This window comes from Neolamprologus brichardi, chromosome 10 (genome assembly GCF_056152115.1).
Source record: "Neolamprologus brichardi isolate AB-2024 chromosome 10, ASM5615211v1, whole genome shotgun sequence".
NCBI lineage: Eukaryota > Metazoa > Chordata > Actinopteri > Cichliformes > Cichlidae > Neolamprologus > Neolamprologus brichardi.
In genome coordinates, this window is record NC_142113.1 from 7,271,780 (window position 1) to 7,287,491 (window position 15,712).

At 41.6% G+C, this 15,712-nt stretch overlaps 2 protein-coding genes across 2 annotated transcripts; both read right to left on the reverse strand.

Moving 5' to 3' along the window:
- Window positions 1-11,266: 11,266 nt before the first annotated feature.
- Window positions 11,267-11,971, reverse strand: LOC148100839 (uncharacterized). Its single transcript, XM_087847125.1, has one exon. It carries the CDS (start codon window positions 11,955-11,957, stop codon window positions 11,331-11,333), a length of 627 nt encoding a protein of 208 aa, XP_087703251.1. The 5' UTR covers window positions 11,958-11,971; the 3' UTR covers window positions 11,267-11,330.
- Window positions 11,972-11,977: 6 nt separating this feature from the next.
- LOC148100840 (uncharacterized) lies at window positions 11,978-13,424 on the reverse strand. Its single transcript, XM_087846958.1, has 2 exons — window positions 13,340-13,424; window positions 11,978-12,654 (listed from the first exon to the last, which is right to left on the reverse strand). Exons 1-2 carry the CDS (start codon window positions 13,422-13,424, stop codon window positions 11,978-11,980), a joined length of 762 nt encoding a protein of 253 aa, XP_087703084.1.
- Between the last annotated feature and the right edge of the window lie 2,288 nt (window positions 13,425-15,712).

The window sequence follows — 15,712 nt, forward strand, 5'->3', positions numbered from 1 at the left end:
TTCCAGAAAAAGACATCGTTGAGGCGTAATTAACTCAGATGACGCAGCTCTACACACATTCATTTAACACTGAGCATAGACTGAGAAAGCATGAATAAAAAGAACAACAACAATGCAGGCTTCTATGTAAGCCTCTTCTCGAATGCTTCGGCGCATGTTTACCCGGGTAATAAGATATCTAATTTTAGAACAAAGTTAGCAAAACCTATTGTTTTGGATCAGCCGTATGAGGTTGCTGTTATAGAGATACAGTACCCACGCATATGGATGTCTTTTCCACAATCAGATTCGCAAGTGGAAATTCATGACCCAGTCAAAGATGGAACCATCGCCGTAACCATGATCGAACTGTCTGTGGGTCATTATGCATCTGTGGAACAGATAATAAAAGAATTTAATTTTAAATGTCAGCAGTACCAAACCACTGGAGACCTTAAAATGCAATACAACACAGTTACTAACCATGCATGTGTTATGGGACCTAGGGGCACTATTCTCACATTTAGAGGGAGACTGGCGGAAATCCTAGGATTCGAAACAGGAGAGCCGTTTGTACTTCATTATAAAAACACATATGCCCCGCACCCCGCAGACATATACGGGGGAAAATATAACATCTTTATTTATGCAGATATCGTTGATTACCAGCTTGTGGGTGACGCCCACGCGAGGCTATTAAGAGCTATAAATATCACGGACGATGACCGCCGCCTGCCTATTCTACAATTTGACAGCCCACACTACACACCTGTGTCAAAGACACTGATCGACGACATAGAAATTGATTTGAAAGACGATCGAAATCAACACATACCCTTTTTATACGGCAAGGTGTTTGTCAAGTTACACTTCCGACCGATAACCCACCATTTTTGAAAAAAAAAGGATGGCCGTCTACAGCACTGATGACTCAAAATATGTAAAATACTACTTATCACAGGCTGGTGGAGAGCTCGGAGGGTATGTTGGGACCAGTACGCAATATGGGTCAGGGCTGGGTGGGTTGTTCCGCAGCTTGTTTAGATTTGCTGTACCACTGTTTAAAAAAGGAGTTAGCATAGTCAAACCACACCTAAAAACAGCCGCATCGGGCATAGTGTCTGATGTCATAACCAACATAACCAGACCCTCAACCACTAAGCAGGACGGTAGCGGATTGTATGTGTATACGCCCAGACCATCTAAGACCCCACCCCCAGGGCAGCCGTTGTCTAAAAAGCGTAAAACCACAAAACCTAACAGGAGAGCTAACAAACGGACACCGCCACGCAGAGTGAAAAGACCCAGAACCAGTCGTTCTAAAACTGCAGCGTTTGACATATTCTAAATGGCACTGTTACACAGTCATTCTGGAGAATGTGTAAAAACAGAGCTGGACCTGTTTACTGTTCCCTACACACAGACTAGCATTGAGAAAAGTACATTTATCGAAATCCCACCTGTATCTGCAATCACTGATGGAGGGCCGATCGAGTTTTACATCTCATCGTCCGGTGAAGATTACCTGGATCTAAATGACTCATATATCTACACACGTGTGAGAATCACAAACGCTGATGGCTCAAACCTGGCTAGGGACGCTAATGTAGGATTTATTAATTATCCTGGATGCAGCATATTTAGTCAAGTTGATGTTAATTTGGGAGACCGACTCATTAGTCAATCATCCAACACATATCCATACAGAGGTGTGATAGAATGTCTTATCAATTATAATAAGGACACTTTAGACACACAGTTCAGCACCGGGTTATTCTGTAAGGATACATCATCACACATGAATGACACATCTATAGAAGGAGAGAACCAGGGCCTGGTGACCAGAGGCGGCTACACAGCAAATAGCAGTATTGTTGAATTGATTGCACCAGTACATGCAGACCTGTTTTTTCAAGAAAAACTGTTACTTAATGGAATCGACCTGTCACTGAAATTTGTGCGCTCTAAAGACGAATTTGCTCTCATGACAGCGGATGCCAATGCATACAGAGTTAAAATTGTCTCAGCCAGTCTCTTTGTCAAGAAAGTTAGTGTATCACCGACCGTCAGACTTGCACACAGCAAGGCATTGCACCATGCAAACGCAAAATACACGGTAGACAGAGTGTCTTTAAAGACCTTCTCCATACCCGCAGGGGCTAGAATATCAACAAATGACAATTTATTTATGGGTAGGATACCTAAATTTGTGATCATTGCATTTATAGACAATGAAGCATACACTGGCTCCTACCAGCGTAATCCATTTCATTTTGAAAACTGTGATATAGAATTTATGTCTTTATATGCTGATAGTCAGGCTTATCCTGCTAAACCATTCCAGCCAAATTTCCAGAGAAAACACTATACCAGAGAATTTTACCAGCTGATACAAACCACAGGAAGACATTTAAAGGACAGATCCTTAGCTATTACACGTGCAGACTTTGGTAACGGCTACACTTTATTCTGTTTCAATCTGGAAGCTGACGAAGGACATTCAGGGAATGTGTCGTTAATTAAAACTGGGAACGTGAGATTGGAAACCCGTTTCAGAAATCCACTACCCCGTACAGTGAACCTCTTGTGTTATTCGGTATTTGATTCAGTCATTGAAATATCCAACATGAGACAGGTGCTCTTGGACTACTATTGAGACAAAAACGGTCATGAACACTATAGAACTATCAGCCGTGATCGGCAGCATTATCAATAAAAACACACATTTCCTAGGCGTGTTAGCCTATGATCAGCTAACCACTGAACGGCTTCAAAGACTCCCTGCTATGGGTATTGTAAACACCCACCCTTCTACGATGCCCGGGGAACATTGGCTTGCTGTTTATATTTCGAGAGACAGACGCGGTTATTTTTTTGATAGTTTTGGTCACTCGTTAGACAGTTTTCCCCCAGCAATAAAGATGTTTCTTCTAAAAAACTGTTCCACTGTTTTATATTCAGGAAAACAAGTGCAGAACGACTTCTCCATCACATGCGGTCAACATTGTGTATTTTTTTTATATCATGTGCAAAATGGTGTATCTTATGAGCGTCTGCTTAACATGTATGGGTCTGATTTAATTTGTAATGATGCTATGGTGTGTCGATTTGTCAACAACATACAACCTGTTGCTGTATGCAGTGATTACGTGTGTGTGCAATGCGGATACTGACATGTACTAATGAGAATAATAAAAACAACATGAGAGCATGATAATCGAGTCAATGGTATTTATTATCAAATCTCGTATATATATATATATATATATATATAGATTCACAACATACATTGTTTAAACATAAATAAAAGAAATCAAACATTAAACAGTAATAAAAAAGAAAAACATATATTTAACAGTAATAAAGACATAATATATTTAACAGTAATAAAATAAAACAAAACAAAACAATTTAGCAGCAATAAGTGAAAAAAAAAAACATTACAGTAGAAAAACATCAAACAGCAAATATTTTTAGCAGAAAAACAATTTCAGGTGCAATAAGAAAAAACCTGAATTCAAAAATCCAACCACTCTACAGGACCCCCCTTTAATTTGTTTTTTTTATTCTTTATTTTTTTTAGTGTACTATGTCGCAGCGGTCCACCAGGGGTGATCTTTTTTGGTGTGTGTTTTAAAAAACCAGGGTCTTCAGACAGTGTGTGATCGGTTTTATACATCGCGACGGTCTTACGTATGCCTGTGTTAGATATGGCTGATAACGGTACGTTTAAATCTGAGACAGCTTTTAAAAACTCTGTCCAGCCGATAGGTCTCAAACCCTCAGAGGGTGTGTGTGTGGTTGTGACGCCTTTAATTAGATCATAAATGTGTGAACCAGGGATGGTGTGTTTATCAACAACAATTTCGCCTTTGTCGTTGTAAGAGATCAAGTGTGGCGAACGGCTCACCGCTGATAGAATAAGTTCTGCATTCCTCCTACTCCTTTTAGGTATGTGTGTTAAAACATTCTCCGCAACAAGATCCCTCACCCCTGCATCACCATGAACAGGCGATGTGTCCGCCGACTGGGGTTGCACATCCCTGTTAAATTGTTCAGGTAATGATAAAGACAATACATTCTTTTCACGGGCACCTTGTCTCACAAGGGTAAGGTATCTTTGGAGAATATCGCTGTATTTTTTAGCCTTCTCATACACATCTATGTCAGAATCTTGTAACACTTGTAACATCTCCTTGTCCAACTCGTTCTGAGACTGTTGTCTGATGCTGCCTGTTTGCTGCTGCTGCTGCTGCTGCTGTTGCTTTATTAAGTCCAACTGGTGTTGGGGTACCAAAAACATCTTTTGCACATGTTCCATTTTCACCTGTTTGCTATCAGACTGGTTATGAAAGGGATTGCAGCCCCTAATAGCGGTAGTAAAAACCCTCCAGATTGGTTGATTGTCTTTCTCTTTTTCAAAGTTTTTATTTTTTTGTCTGCAATCAGTCTGATTATTGATTTTTTCTTTTTCAGCTGTCTGTACTGCTGATTGGTCAGTGGAATGTTACCATGCAATACATTAAAGGCTATCTCACAAGCGAATTAGCCTGTGGAGAGGGTGGTGTGGAGGATTACATAGCGGAATTTGTTTCTGGTGGGCCAAAATGCTACGCGTATCACACATCGCTGGGCAAGACCCAGGTCAAATGTAAAGGCGTGACACTGAATGCATTAAACTCAAAAGTTGTCACCCACGACTCCTTGAAAGGTTTAGTCCACAAGTTTGTAACCAATCAGACATCAGACGCGCACCTAGTTGCCGTGTCTGATAGCATCAGACGCGATAAAAAGAAACTTCATTTGAAGAATAAAACCATTGTGAAAAAAGTTAAAGTTGTTTACAATAAGCGCCGTGTGCTCCCAGACTATACAACCGTACCTTATGGATTTTAAATTAGAACAGGGGTTTGACGCGCGGTTGCAGCACCCGTTCAGTATGGTGGTCAGCGGTCCCAGTAACTGCGGCAAGACTTTTTTTGTTAAAAGCATAATTGAAAATTCTTCCAGGATTATATCATGCAGCATTGACAATATTGTATATATATACTCATGCTGGCAGCCATTATATGACCAGCTTCTTAAGATAAGAGACATAAACTTTGTTAACGGTATACCCGAATCTCTTGCTGATGACACCCTTCTTCCTGCAGAAAAGAACAATTTGTTAATTATAGACGATGTAATGAACGATGCAGCTAACAATTTAGAAGTACAAAATGTGTTCACAAAGTATGTGCATCATAGGAATTTGAGTTGTATATATCTGGTTCAGAATTTGTTTATTCAAGGAAAATCCAGTAGAACCATTTCCTTGAACACTAACTACCTAATATTGTTTAAAAATCCGAGAGATAAATATCAGGTTATGCTTTTAGGTAGGCAAATGTTTCCGGGTAATACTAAATATTTTATAGAAGCATTTAATGATGCCACATCCACAACATACGGGTATCTTTTAATAGACTATAAAGCTAAGACCCCGGACTATTTAAGACTCAGAACAAATTTACTATCAGAGCGTCCGGTTGTTTACATTCCAAAACAAAAATCAGCAAAGAGGTGAAAGGATGTCATCACGCATGCGGAGGAATCTGTCTCTGTTGGAGATGATATACAGGGCTCCTCCTACTCTACGCAGAGTTATTATTAGTAATTCAAACTTAGATTTTATCAATGCGCTGTGTGAGATAGCCTTTAATGTATTGCATGGTAACATTCCACTGACCAATCAGCAGTACAGACAGCTGAAAAAGAAAAAATCAATAATCAGACTGATTGCAGACAAAAAAATAAAAACTTTGAAAAAGAGAAAGACAATCAACCAATCTGGAGGGTTTTTACTACCGCTATTAGGGGCTGCAATCCCTTTCATAACCAGTCTGATAGCAAACAGGTGAAAATGGAACATGTGCAAAAGATGTTTTTGGTACCCCAACACCAGTTGGACTTAATAAAGCAACAGCAGCAGCAGCAGCAGCAGCAAACAGGCAGCATCAGACAACAGTCTCAGAACGAGTTGGACAAGGAGATGTTACAAGTGTTACAAGATTCTGACATAGATGTGTATGAGAAGGCTAAAAAATACAGCGATATTCTCCAAAGATACCTTACCCTTGTGAGACAAGGTGCCCGTGAAAAGAATGTATTGTCTTTATCATTACCTGAACAATTTAACAGGGATGTGCAACCCCAGTCGGCGGACACATCGCCTGTTCATGGTGATGCAGGGGTGAGGGATCTTGTTGCGGAGAATGTTTTAACACACATACCTAAAAGGAGTAGGAGGAATGCAGAACTTATTCTATCAGCGGTGAGCCGTTCGCCACACTTGATCTCTTACAACGACAAAGGCGAAATTGTTGTTGATAAACACACCATCCCTGGTTCACACATTTATGATCTAATTAAAGGCGTCACAACCACACACACACCCTCTGAGGGTTTGAGACCTATCGGCTGGACAGAGTTTTTAAAAGCTGTCTCAGATTTAAACGTACCGTTATCAGCCATATCTAACACAGGCATACGTAAGACCGTCGCGATGTATAAAACCGATCACACACTGTCTGAAGACCCTGGTTTTTTAAAACACACACCAAAAAAGATCACCCCTGGTGGACCGCTGCGACATAGTACACTAAAAAAAATAAAGAATAAAAAAAACAAATTAAAGGGGGGTCCTGTAGAGTGGTTGGATTTTTGAATTCAGGTTTTTTCTTATTGCACCTGAAATTGTTTTTCTGCTAAAAATATTTGCTGTTTGATGTTTTTCTACTGTAATGTTTTTTTTTTTCACTTATTGCTGCTAAATTGTTTTGTTTTGTTTTATTTTATTACTGTTAAATATATTATGTCTTTATTACTGTTAAATATATGTTTTTCTTTTTTATTACTGTTTAATGTTTGATTTCTTTTATTTATGTTTAAACAATGTATGTTGTGAATCTATATATATATATATATATATATATACGAGATTTGATAATAAATACCATTGACTCGATTATCATGCTCTCATGTTGTTTTTATTATTCTCATTAGTACATGTCAGTATCCGCATTGCACACACACGTAATCACTGCATACAGCAACAGGTTGTATGTTGTTGACAAATCGACACACCATAGCATCATTACAAATTAAATCAGACCCATACATGTTAAGCAGACGCTCATAAGATACACCATTTTGCACATGATATAAAAAAAATACACAATGTTGACCGCATGTGATGGAGAAGTCGTTCTGCACTTGTTTTCCTGAATATAAAACAGTGGAACAGTTTTTTAGAAGAAACATCTTTATTGCTGGGGGAAAACTGTCTAACGAGTGACCAAAACTATCAAAAAAATAACCGCGTCTGTCTCTCGAAATATAAACAGCAAGCCAATGTTCCCCGGGCATCGTAGAAGGGTGGGTGTTTACAATACCCATAGCAGGGAGTCTTTGAAGCCGTTCAGTGGTTAGCTGATCATAGGCTAACACGCCTAGGAAATGTGTGTTTTTATTGATAATGCTGCCGATCACGGCTGATAGTTCTATAGTGTTCATGACCGTTTTTGTCTCAATAGTAGTCCAAGAGCACCTGTCTCATGTTGGATATTTCAATGACTGAATCAAATACCGAATAACACAAGAGGTTCACTGTACGGGGTAGTGGATTTCTGAAACGGGTTTCCAATCTCACGTTCCCAGTTTTAATTAACGACACATTCCCTGAATGTCCTTCGTCAGCTTCCAGATTGAAACAGAATAAAGTGTAGCCGTTACCAAAGTCTGCACGTGTAATAGCTAAGGATCTGTCCTTTAAATGTCTTCCTGTGGTTTGTATCAGCTGGTAAAATTCTCTGGTATAGTGTTTTCTCTGGAAATTTGGCTGGAATGGTTTAGCAGGATAAGCCTGACTATCAGCATATAAAGACATAAATTCTATATCACAGTTTTCAAAATGAAATGGATTACGCTGGTAGGAGCCAGTGTATGCTTCATTGTCTATAAATGCAATGATCACAAATTTAGGTATCCTACCCATAAATAAATTGTCATTTGTTGATATTCTAGCCCCTGCGGGTATGGAGAAGGTCTTTAAAGACACTCTGTCTACCGTGTATTTTGCGTTTGCATGGTGCAATGCCTTGCTGTGTGCAAGTCTGACGGTCGGTGATACACTAACTTTCTTGACAAAGAGACTGGCTGAGACAATTTTAACTCTGTATGCATTGGCATCCGCTGTCATGAGAGCAAATTCGTCTTTAGAGCGCACAAATTTCAGTGACAGGTCGATTCCATTAAGTAACAGTTTTTCTTGAAAAAACAGGTCTGCATGTACTGGTGCAATCAATTCAACAATACTGCTATTTGCTGTGTAGCCGCCTCTGGTCACCAGGCCCTGGTTCTCTCCTTCTATAGATGTGTCATTCATGTGTGATGATGTATCCTTACAGAATAACCCGGTGCTGAACTGTGTGTCTAAAGTGTCCTTATTATAATTGATAAGACATTCTATCACACCTCTGTATGGATATGTGTTGGATGATTGACTAATGAGTCGGTCTCCCAAATTAACATCAACTTGACTAAATATGCTGCATCCAGGATAATTAATAAATCCTACATTAGCGTCCCTAGCCAGGTTTGAGCCATCAGCGTTTGTGATTCTCACACGTGTGTAGATATATGAGTCATTTAGATCCAGGTAATCTTCACCGGACGATGAGATGTAAAACTCGATCGGCCCTCCATCAGTGATTGCAGATACAGGTGGGATTTCGATAAATGTACTTTTCTCAATGCTAGTCTGTGTGTAGGGAACAGTAAACAGGTCCAGCTCTGTTTTTACACATTCTCCAGAATGACTGTGTAGCAGTGCCATTTAGAATATGTCAAACGCTGCAGTTTTAGAACGACTGGTTCTGGGTCTTTTCACTCTGCGTGGCGGTGTCCGTTTGTTAGCTCTCCTGTTAGGTTTTGTGGTTTTACGCTTTTTAGACAACGGCTGCCCTGGGGGTGGGGTCTTAGATGGTCTGGGCGTATACACATACAATCCGCTACCGTCCTGCTTAGTGGTTGAGGGTCTGGTTATGTTGGTTATGACATCAGACACTATGCCCGATGCGGCTGTTTTTAGGTGTGGTTTGACTATGCTAACTCCTTTTTTAAACAGTGGTACAGCAAATCTAAACAAGCTGCGGAACAACCCACCCAGCCCTGACCCATATTGCGTACTGGTCCCAACATACCCTCCGAGCTCTCCACCAGCCTGTGATAAGTAGTATTTTACATATTTTGAGTCATCAGTGCTGTAGACGGCCATCCTTTTTTTTTCAAAAATGGTGGGTTATCGGTCGGAAGTGTAACTTGACAAACACCTTGCCGTATAAAAAGGGTATGTGTTGATTTCGATCGTCTTTCAAATCAATTTCTATGTCGTCGATCAGTGTCTTTGACACAGGTGTGTAGTGTGGGCTGTCAAATTGTAGAATAGGCAGGCGGCGGTCATCGTCCGTGATATTTATAGCTCTTAATAGCCTCGCGTGGGCGTCACCCACAAGCTGGTAATCAACGATATCTGCATAAATAAAGATGTTATATTTTCCCCCGTATATGTCTGCGGGGTGCGGGGCATATGTGTTTTTATAATGAAGTACAAACGGCTCTCCTGTTTCGAATCCTAGGATTTCCGCCAGTCTCCCTCTAAATGTGAGAATAGTGCCCCTAGGTCCCATAACACATGCATGGTTAGTAACTGTGTTGTATTGCATTTTAAGGTCTCCAGTGGTTTGGTACTGCTGACATTTAAAATTAAATTCTTTTATTATCTGTTCCACAGATGCATAATGACCCACAGACAGTTCGATCATGGTTACGGCGATGGTTCCATCTTTGACTGGGTCATGAATTTCCACTTGCGAATCTGATTGTGGAAAAGACATCCATATGCGTGGGTACTGTATCTCTATAACAGCAACCTCATACGGCTGATCCAAAACAATAGGTTTTGCTAACTTTGTTCTAAAATTAGATATCTTATTACCCGGGTAAACATGCGCCGAAGCATTCGAGAAGAGGCTTACATAGAAGCCTGCATTGTTGTTGTTCTTTTTATTCATGCTTTCTCAGTCTATGCTCAGTGTTAAATGAATGTGTGTAGAGCTGCGTCATCTGAGTTAATTACGCCTCAACGATGTCTTTTTCTGGAATCCACGAATTAAAGCTGTCGGGCCATCCTAGCCATTTCACTAGCACATGCTTTTTCCGACCCACTTTTTTTCTAGCCAATATGTTTTCAATTTTAAATGTTTTGTTTTCATCAACAACCACACGTTGTATCTCAGGCTCATAAAATGACCCTTTCAATACCTCTCCTGCTAGATCCGCTAGTCTGTACACTGGGGGCTGTCTCCCTATACGTTCCTTGACTGTGAAAATCTCATCGGTGTAGGTCTGCTCGTATCCTTTTCGAAACTTTCCTCTCAGTTTTGATATTCGTACAGTGTCGCCAATATTAAATTTAAAGCGCAGTTCCCTCTGAGGCCTCGTTTTGTACAGCGCGTTAAAGACCAACTTCTCATTATCCTTATTCACCTCTGCCGGAGCCATTTGGATAGATCTGTGATAAGCATTGTTATATGCTTGTGTGAGATCTGGTATGACATCTACATATCTCCGGGAGTTGGCTGATGTTAAGTACTTCCACATTCTACCCTTGAAGCTACGATTGAATCTCTCGACAATACTGCATTTAACCTCGCTAGCTGTTGAGAAATGCTTGATATTATATCGCTTCATTAGCTGTTTAAAGGTTGTATTATAAAACTCTTTGCCTTCATCTGTTTGTAGTTTCACAGGGATCCTACCCTCACTAAGTATATCCTCAAAAGCAGCTGATACAACATTCGCTGTCTTGTTTGTTAGGCATCTAACCCATGCGTATTTTGAGAATACATCTATACATGTTAGCAGATATCTCACATTATCATTATCTGCCACATATTCACACATGTCAACCAGATCGGCTTGAAACTGTTTGTCGATCCCTGTCACCAATACTCTATTTCTGGGGAAATGGATCCTCACAGGTTTATGGAGTGTGTAAGTGTCGTCTTGTTCTAAATAATGTTTGACCTGAGATATTGGAGGTGTTACACCTGATGCCTCCCCTGCCGCTATACGTAGCTTATTTAAACTGGCCAACCCCGCAGGATGGGCTGGATCATGATATATTTTATGCAATGTGCTTTCCATGACTGTGCAAACCACAAATGACTAAGAACTTAGTGTTAACACGTCTTTTTATTTAATTTTCACACAGACACAATCACAGACAATGGATACTTGAACACCACACATTAAACCAGGTGTCTCCCACCCCAGTAGTTTCCAATCATGCGGAGCATGGCAGGTTTAACACGTCGGGCGCAAGTACTTGCTTCTAGCAGGTCCACAATGTTGTCATTAATGGCGCATACTATATTTCGCTCTGATCTCAGTTCACACATGAGGTGTTCTGCAACTCTGCGGATTTGTGTTCCAGTCCCATCTGTGGTGTTTGAGCGTACAAACAGCCGGATGGCTGGGATGAATCGGTCAGTCTTGAGCCTTATCATCACATCGTCATAGTAGGTGTCGAAGAAATACTCAGACAATTCCTGCAAGCAGCTGTGTTGCACCTGACTGGGGTGGCCTGTTTGGCATCCGTAACATGTCTCTTGTAGAAACTCATTCAGCGCCAACATCAACAGGTGGAGAGTTGCGAGTTTGATGTCGATTACAGTTTCCTCCCACAGGTCTGATATGAGGGGGTCCTGCGAGCATGATGGTGAGGGTGGTGGAGTCTGGGGGGTCGGGATTAGCAGCCCTATTGATGGTGACTCTGACAGGTCCCACGACGGCGTGTCATTCTCTGTAAAATGAAAACCACAAGCTCTTAATTTGTCACATAGATACACACGCAACCCCACACACACCCCGCACATTAAACCTACCAGTTTATTGTTTAGTTGTCGGAAGGCCTTATGATTTTAGGTTTGCACAGGGTAGCAGGCAAACCAGTCTTCGGACAACTCGCCAGATCGTCAAAAACAAGGCGTTTTCTAATACTCTCGTACGCAGTGTTGAGTCTGTCCCTCTTGATCGCGTCGTCAATCTGGCTAAACAGACGCGACAAACCTCTCCAGTCGCACCACTGTATAAAAAACAAGTCCTTAAACCATCTTGTGCGCTCTTCAAGGTTTAGAGGGTAAGGATTTAACCTCCAGTTTTCAAGCCCTCTGGAAGCAATAAGACTATCCCTGTCATCACATACACTGAGAAAAATAAAGTCTTCAGGGCTGCGATTGAAACGATCAGCCTCAACCCTGTAAAGCTCAGGGCCTGATGCACTGTTCCACTGGGAAACATACAGCACCTCTGGGAAGCCCACATTGTCCAGGTCCGCACACACTACGGTCCGGAAGAGCTTCCAGTTTTTGGTAGAGATGCTTTGGGGTTCCCCCCAAAACAATCCCTCGCCACAATCTACACCAAGCACAACTGTCCCTTCGGTATATTTAATGGTATACACATACCCTTCAGCGCCGCGATATTCTAACTTAAATACAGTCCCATCTACGGCGTTTTCACTGCGTTGCTTTTTACGTTGAGGACCCCGGCTGCATACTCCTGTAGACATACCTAGAAAAAAGTGCCATTGTATTACTACTTGGGGGGGGGGGGGAGTTGGCAACCCTGCTAGTTAGGTATATGTAATTATTGATTAGGTTGTTTGATATTTCTGGTAAGTACTGTTTAAAATACCAGAATAGGGAGGATGGTGTAGGTTTAAGTTTATTAGATTGATACATATATACCAACAAGACAGTGTACACTGTCACAACAGCATTTGTTTTCATTCAAAGGCTTTATGGCTTTTCCTATAATACCTGGTGGGCCGTTCTCTAGTCAAAATGCCCGGGCTGATTTTTTGTCCCAGTCCAGTCCTGTTTACAACCCAGACTTTAAAATGAGGACTTCTCAAATCAAATCACTTTTATTGTCACATCACATTACTGCAGCACATGTGAGTGAAATTCTTGTGTGCAAGCTTCACAAGCAACAGTGGGGTGCAAAATCCAAGAAACTTATTGTGCAAAAGGAATGGCATACATGTACAATATGGAGTGCATAAATGTCTGGTAAGAGAAAGTGAGGTGTTTATGAAGTGTTCAGCCGTCTGTTGACCTGATGGAAAAAGATGTTCCTCAGTCTGCTGGTTTGGGACCGGATACTGCAGTACCTTCTGCCTGATGGAAGTAGTTTGAACAGTTTATGGCTGGGGTGACTGGAGTCTTTAATGATCCTTCCCGCTTTCCTCAGGCACCACTTCTTGTAGACTTCATGAAGGGAGGGAAGCTCAATGGCACAATGGCACAGTGGTAGAAGGTCCTGCCAATGTGGGGGCTCATGCTGAATCTCTTCCGTCTCCTGAGACAGAAGAGGCCTGCTGCGCCTTCTTCACTGTTTTGTTTGTGTGAACAGACCATGTGAAATCCTCTGCCAGATGTACACCTAGGAAACAGAAGCTGCTCACTCTCTCCACAGCAGCGTCGTTGATGGTGATGGGGGTGTGTGCTTCTCTACATCTTCAGAGGTCTACTATCAACTCCTTTGTCTTTGTGATGTTGAGGGTAGGATGGTTCTCTTGGCACCAGTCTGTTAGGGCGCTGACCTCCTCCCTGTAAGCCGTCTTATCACCAAAGGTGATAAGACGGCTTACAGGGAGGACGACACAACAGTGGTGGTCTTATCACCAAGTTGATAAGACCAAAGGTGACCATCATAAGACCATCATTGTGAAGTTTGCGGACGACACAAACTTCACAATGATGTTGGAGTTGCTTGTGGCGGTGCAGTTGTAGGTGTATAGTGAGCACAGGAGAGGGCTCAGTACACACCCCTGTGGAGCACTAGTGCTTATTATGACGGGGAATGAGGTAATGCTGCCCAGTCTGACCACTTGGCATCTGTCAGACAGGAAGTTAGGGATCCAGCTGCAGAGAGAGCTGCTCAGTCCTAGATCCTGCAGTTTTCTGTCTAGCTTCAAGGGAACAATGGTATTGAATATTGAGCTGTAATCTACAAACAGTATTCTCACATACGTGTGTCTTTTCTCCAGGTGCGAGAGGGCAGTATATGTAGTGTCAGGGCATCATCAGTGAACCTGTTGTGGCGGTATGCAAATTGTAGAGAGTCCAGTGAGTTGGGTAGTGCAGAGCAGATGAAGTCCCTGATCAGCCTCTCAAAAGATTTGCTCACGATGGGGCGCACGTCAGGGCTACCGGTCGCCAGTCATTCAGTGATGAGATGGTGGAGGATTTGGGTACATGGTGGCCGTTTTGAAGCAGGTTGGCACTGCAGACAGACAGAGAGAGGGAAAGGTTGAAGATGTGTGTAAACACTCCAGCCAGCTGATCCGTGCATGACTTGAGGACTGTCTGCACCACTTCTAACAGAGACTGAGAGGGGGCTATAGTTCCCGGGAAATGACAAATATGTCCATGCCAGTTATACAGTTTAAAATACACACCACTCTAAAAAGGGATCTATACACTACAAACCAACTACATGGAATTTAATGACACTGCACTCGGGCTGGGAATTGATGGGAATCAATAGCACTTATCAATTCAATTCCTTGTAGATTCTCATTGGGTTCTCACTGGCTCCACTTTGAGAGTCACCACTATCTCTAAGCAGCACAACAAAGAAATTGCATTCATGCAAATTCATTGCATGCTCTGTGGTAAAATGTTTGTTCATGTTGGAGGCATTTTCGCTCTTTCTTGTGATCAGTGTTGGGGTCGTTACTCAAAAAAAGTATTAACAGATTAAACAGAAAACTGTGATTAAAAGTAATGGAGGATATTACTTAATTAGTCACAGGAGAAAGTTCATTATACTACTCGTTCGATTACTATTGTTTTACTCTGTAAAATGTCTTTAAAGACACTCTTAATACTATAAATCTTAGGCTGCGGTCCCACACACCCACACAAATCCCAATACTAATGACGGCACACATATGATCTTTGTCTTACTATTTAGGTATGACCACAAAACCAGCAGCACAAATGAAAGATTAAAACCAGCACAAAGATACTTTAAAGCGATCGCCACAGGGATTCTACTGTAGAAACACAAACTGGTAGAAACAGAGACTCTGGCCTGACTGATCATCCGTTTGTTAACTGTTGAAATTCAGGGTCTGGCTGCTGGGCTGGGGTTTATTCAGCTTTAACATTACTCTGGGTTCTTGGCTAGCCTAGCATTAGCATATGCATAAGTTGTGTTTGTTGCATAATGCTGTTGTTTCTGTCCTGGATGCAGTTTCCACTTAACTGCGCTCCCATCCTAAAAGCAATGTCCATATTCACGCTGCAGACTGCACCACCATCTTCCTCCTGAACACACAAAATTAAATCAACTGACTGTAGCGCAAGTGAAAGTGGAACCAATAAGCTGAATTGATAGACAAGCAGATTAACTATTCCAAGAAACTGGACTACTGGGAACTGGTTCTCTACAAGAACTGGTTCTTGATTCCCATTCCTACATTACACACAGTAAAAACGACTCTTTGAAAACCCCAAAAGGAGGTGGGACTCAGATTACGCCTCCCAAAACTGAATCTCGGTTGACCACCCCTCAGTTTCCCCATCAACAATCAAAGCCTATTGCTTCATTTTAATCAAAT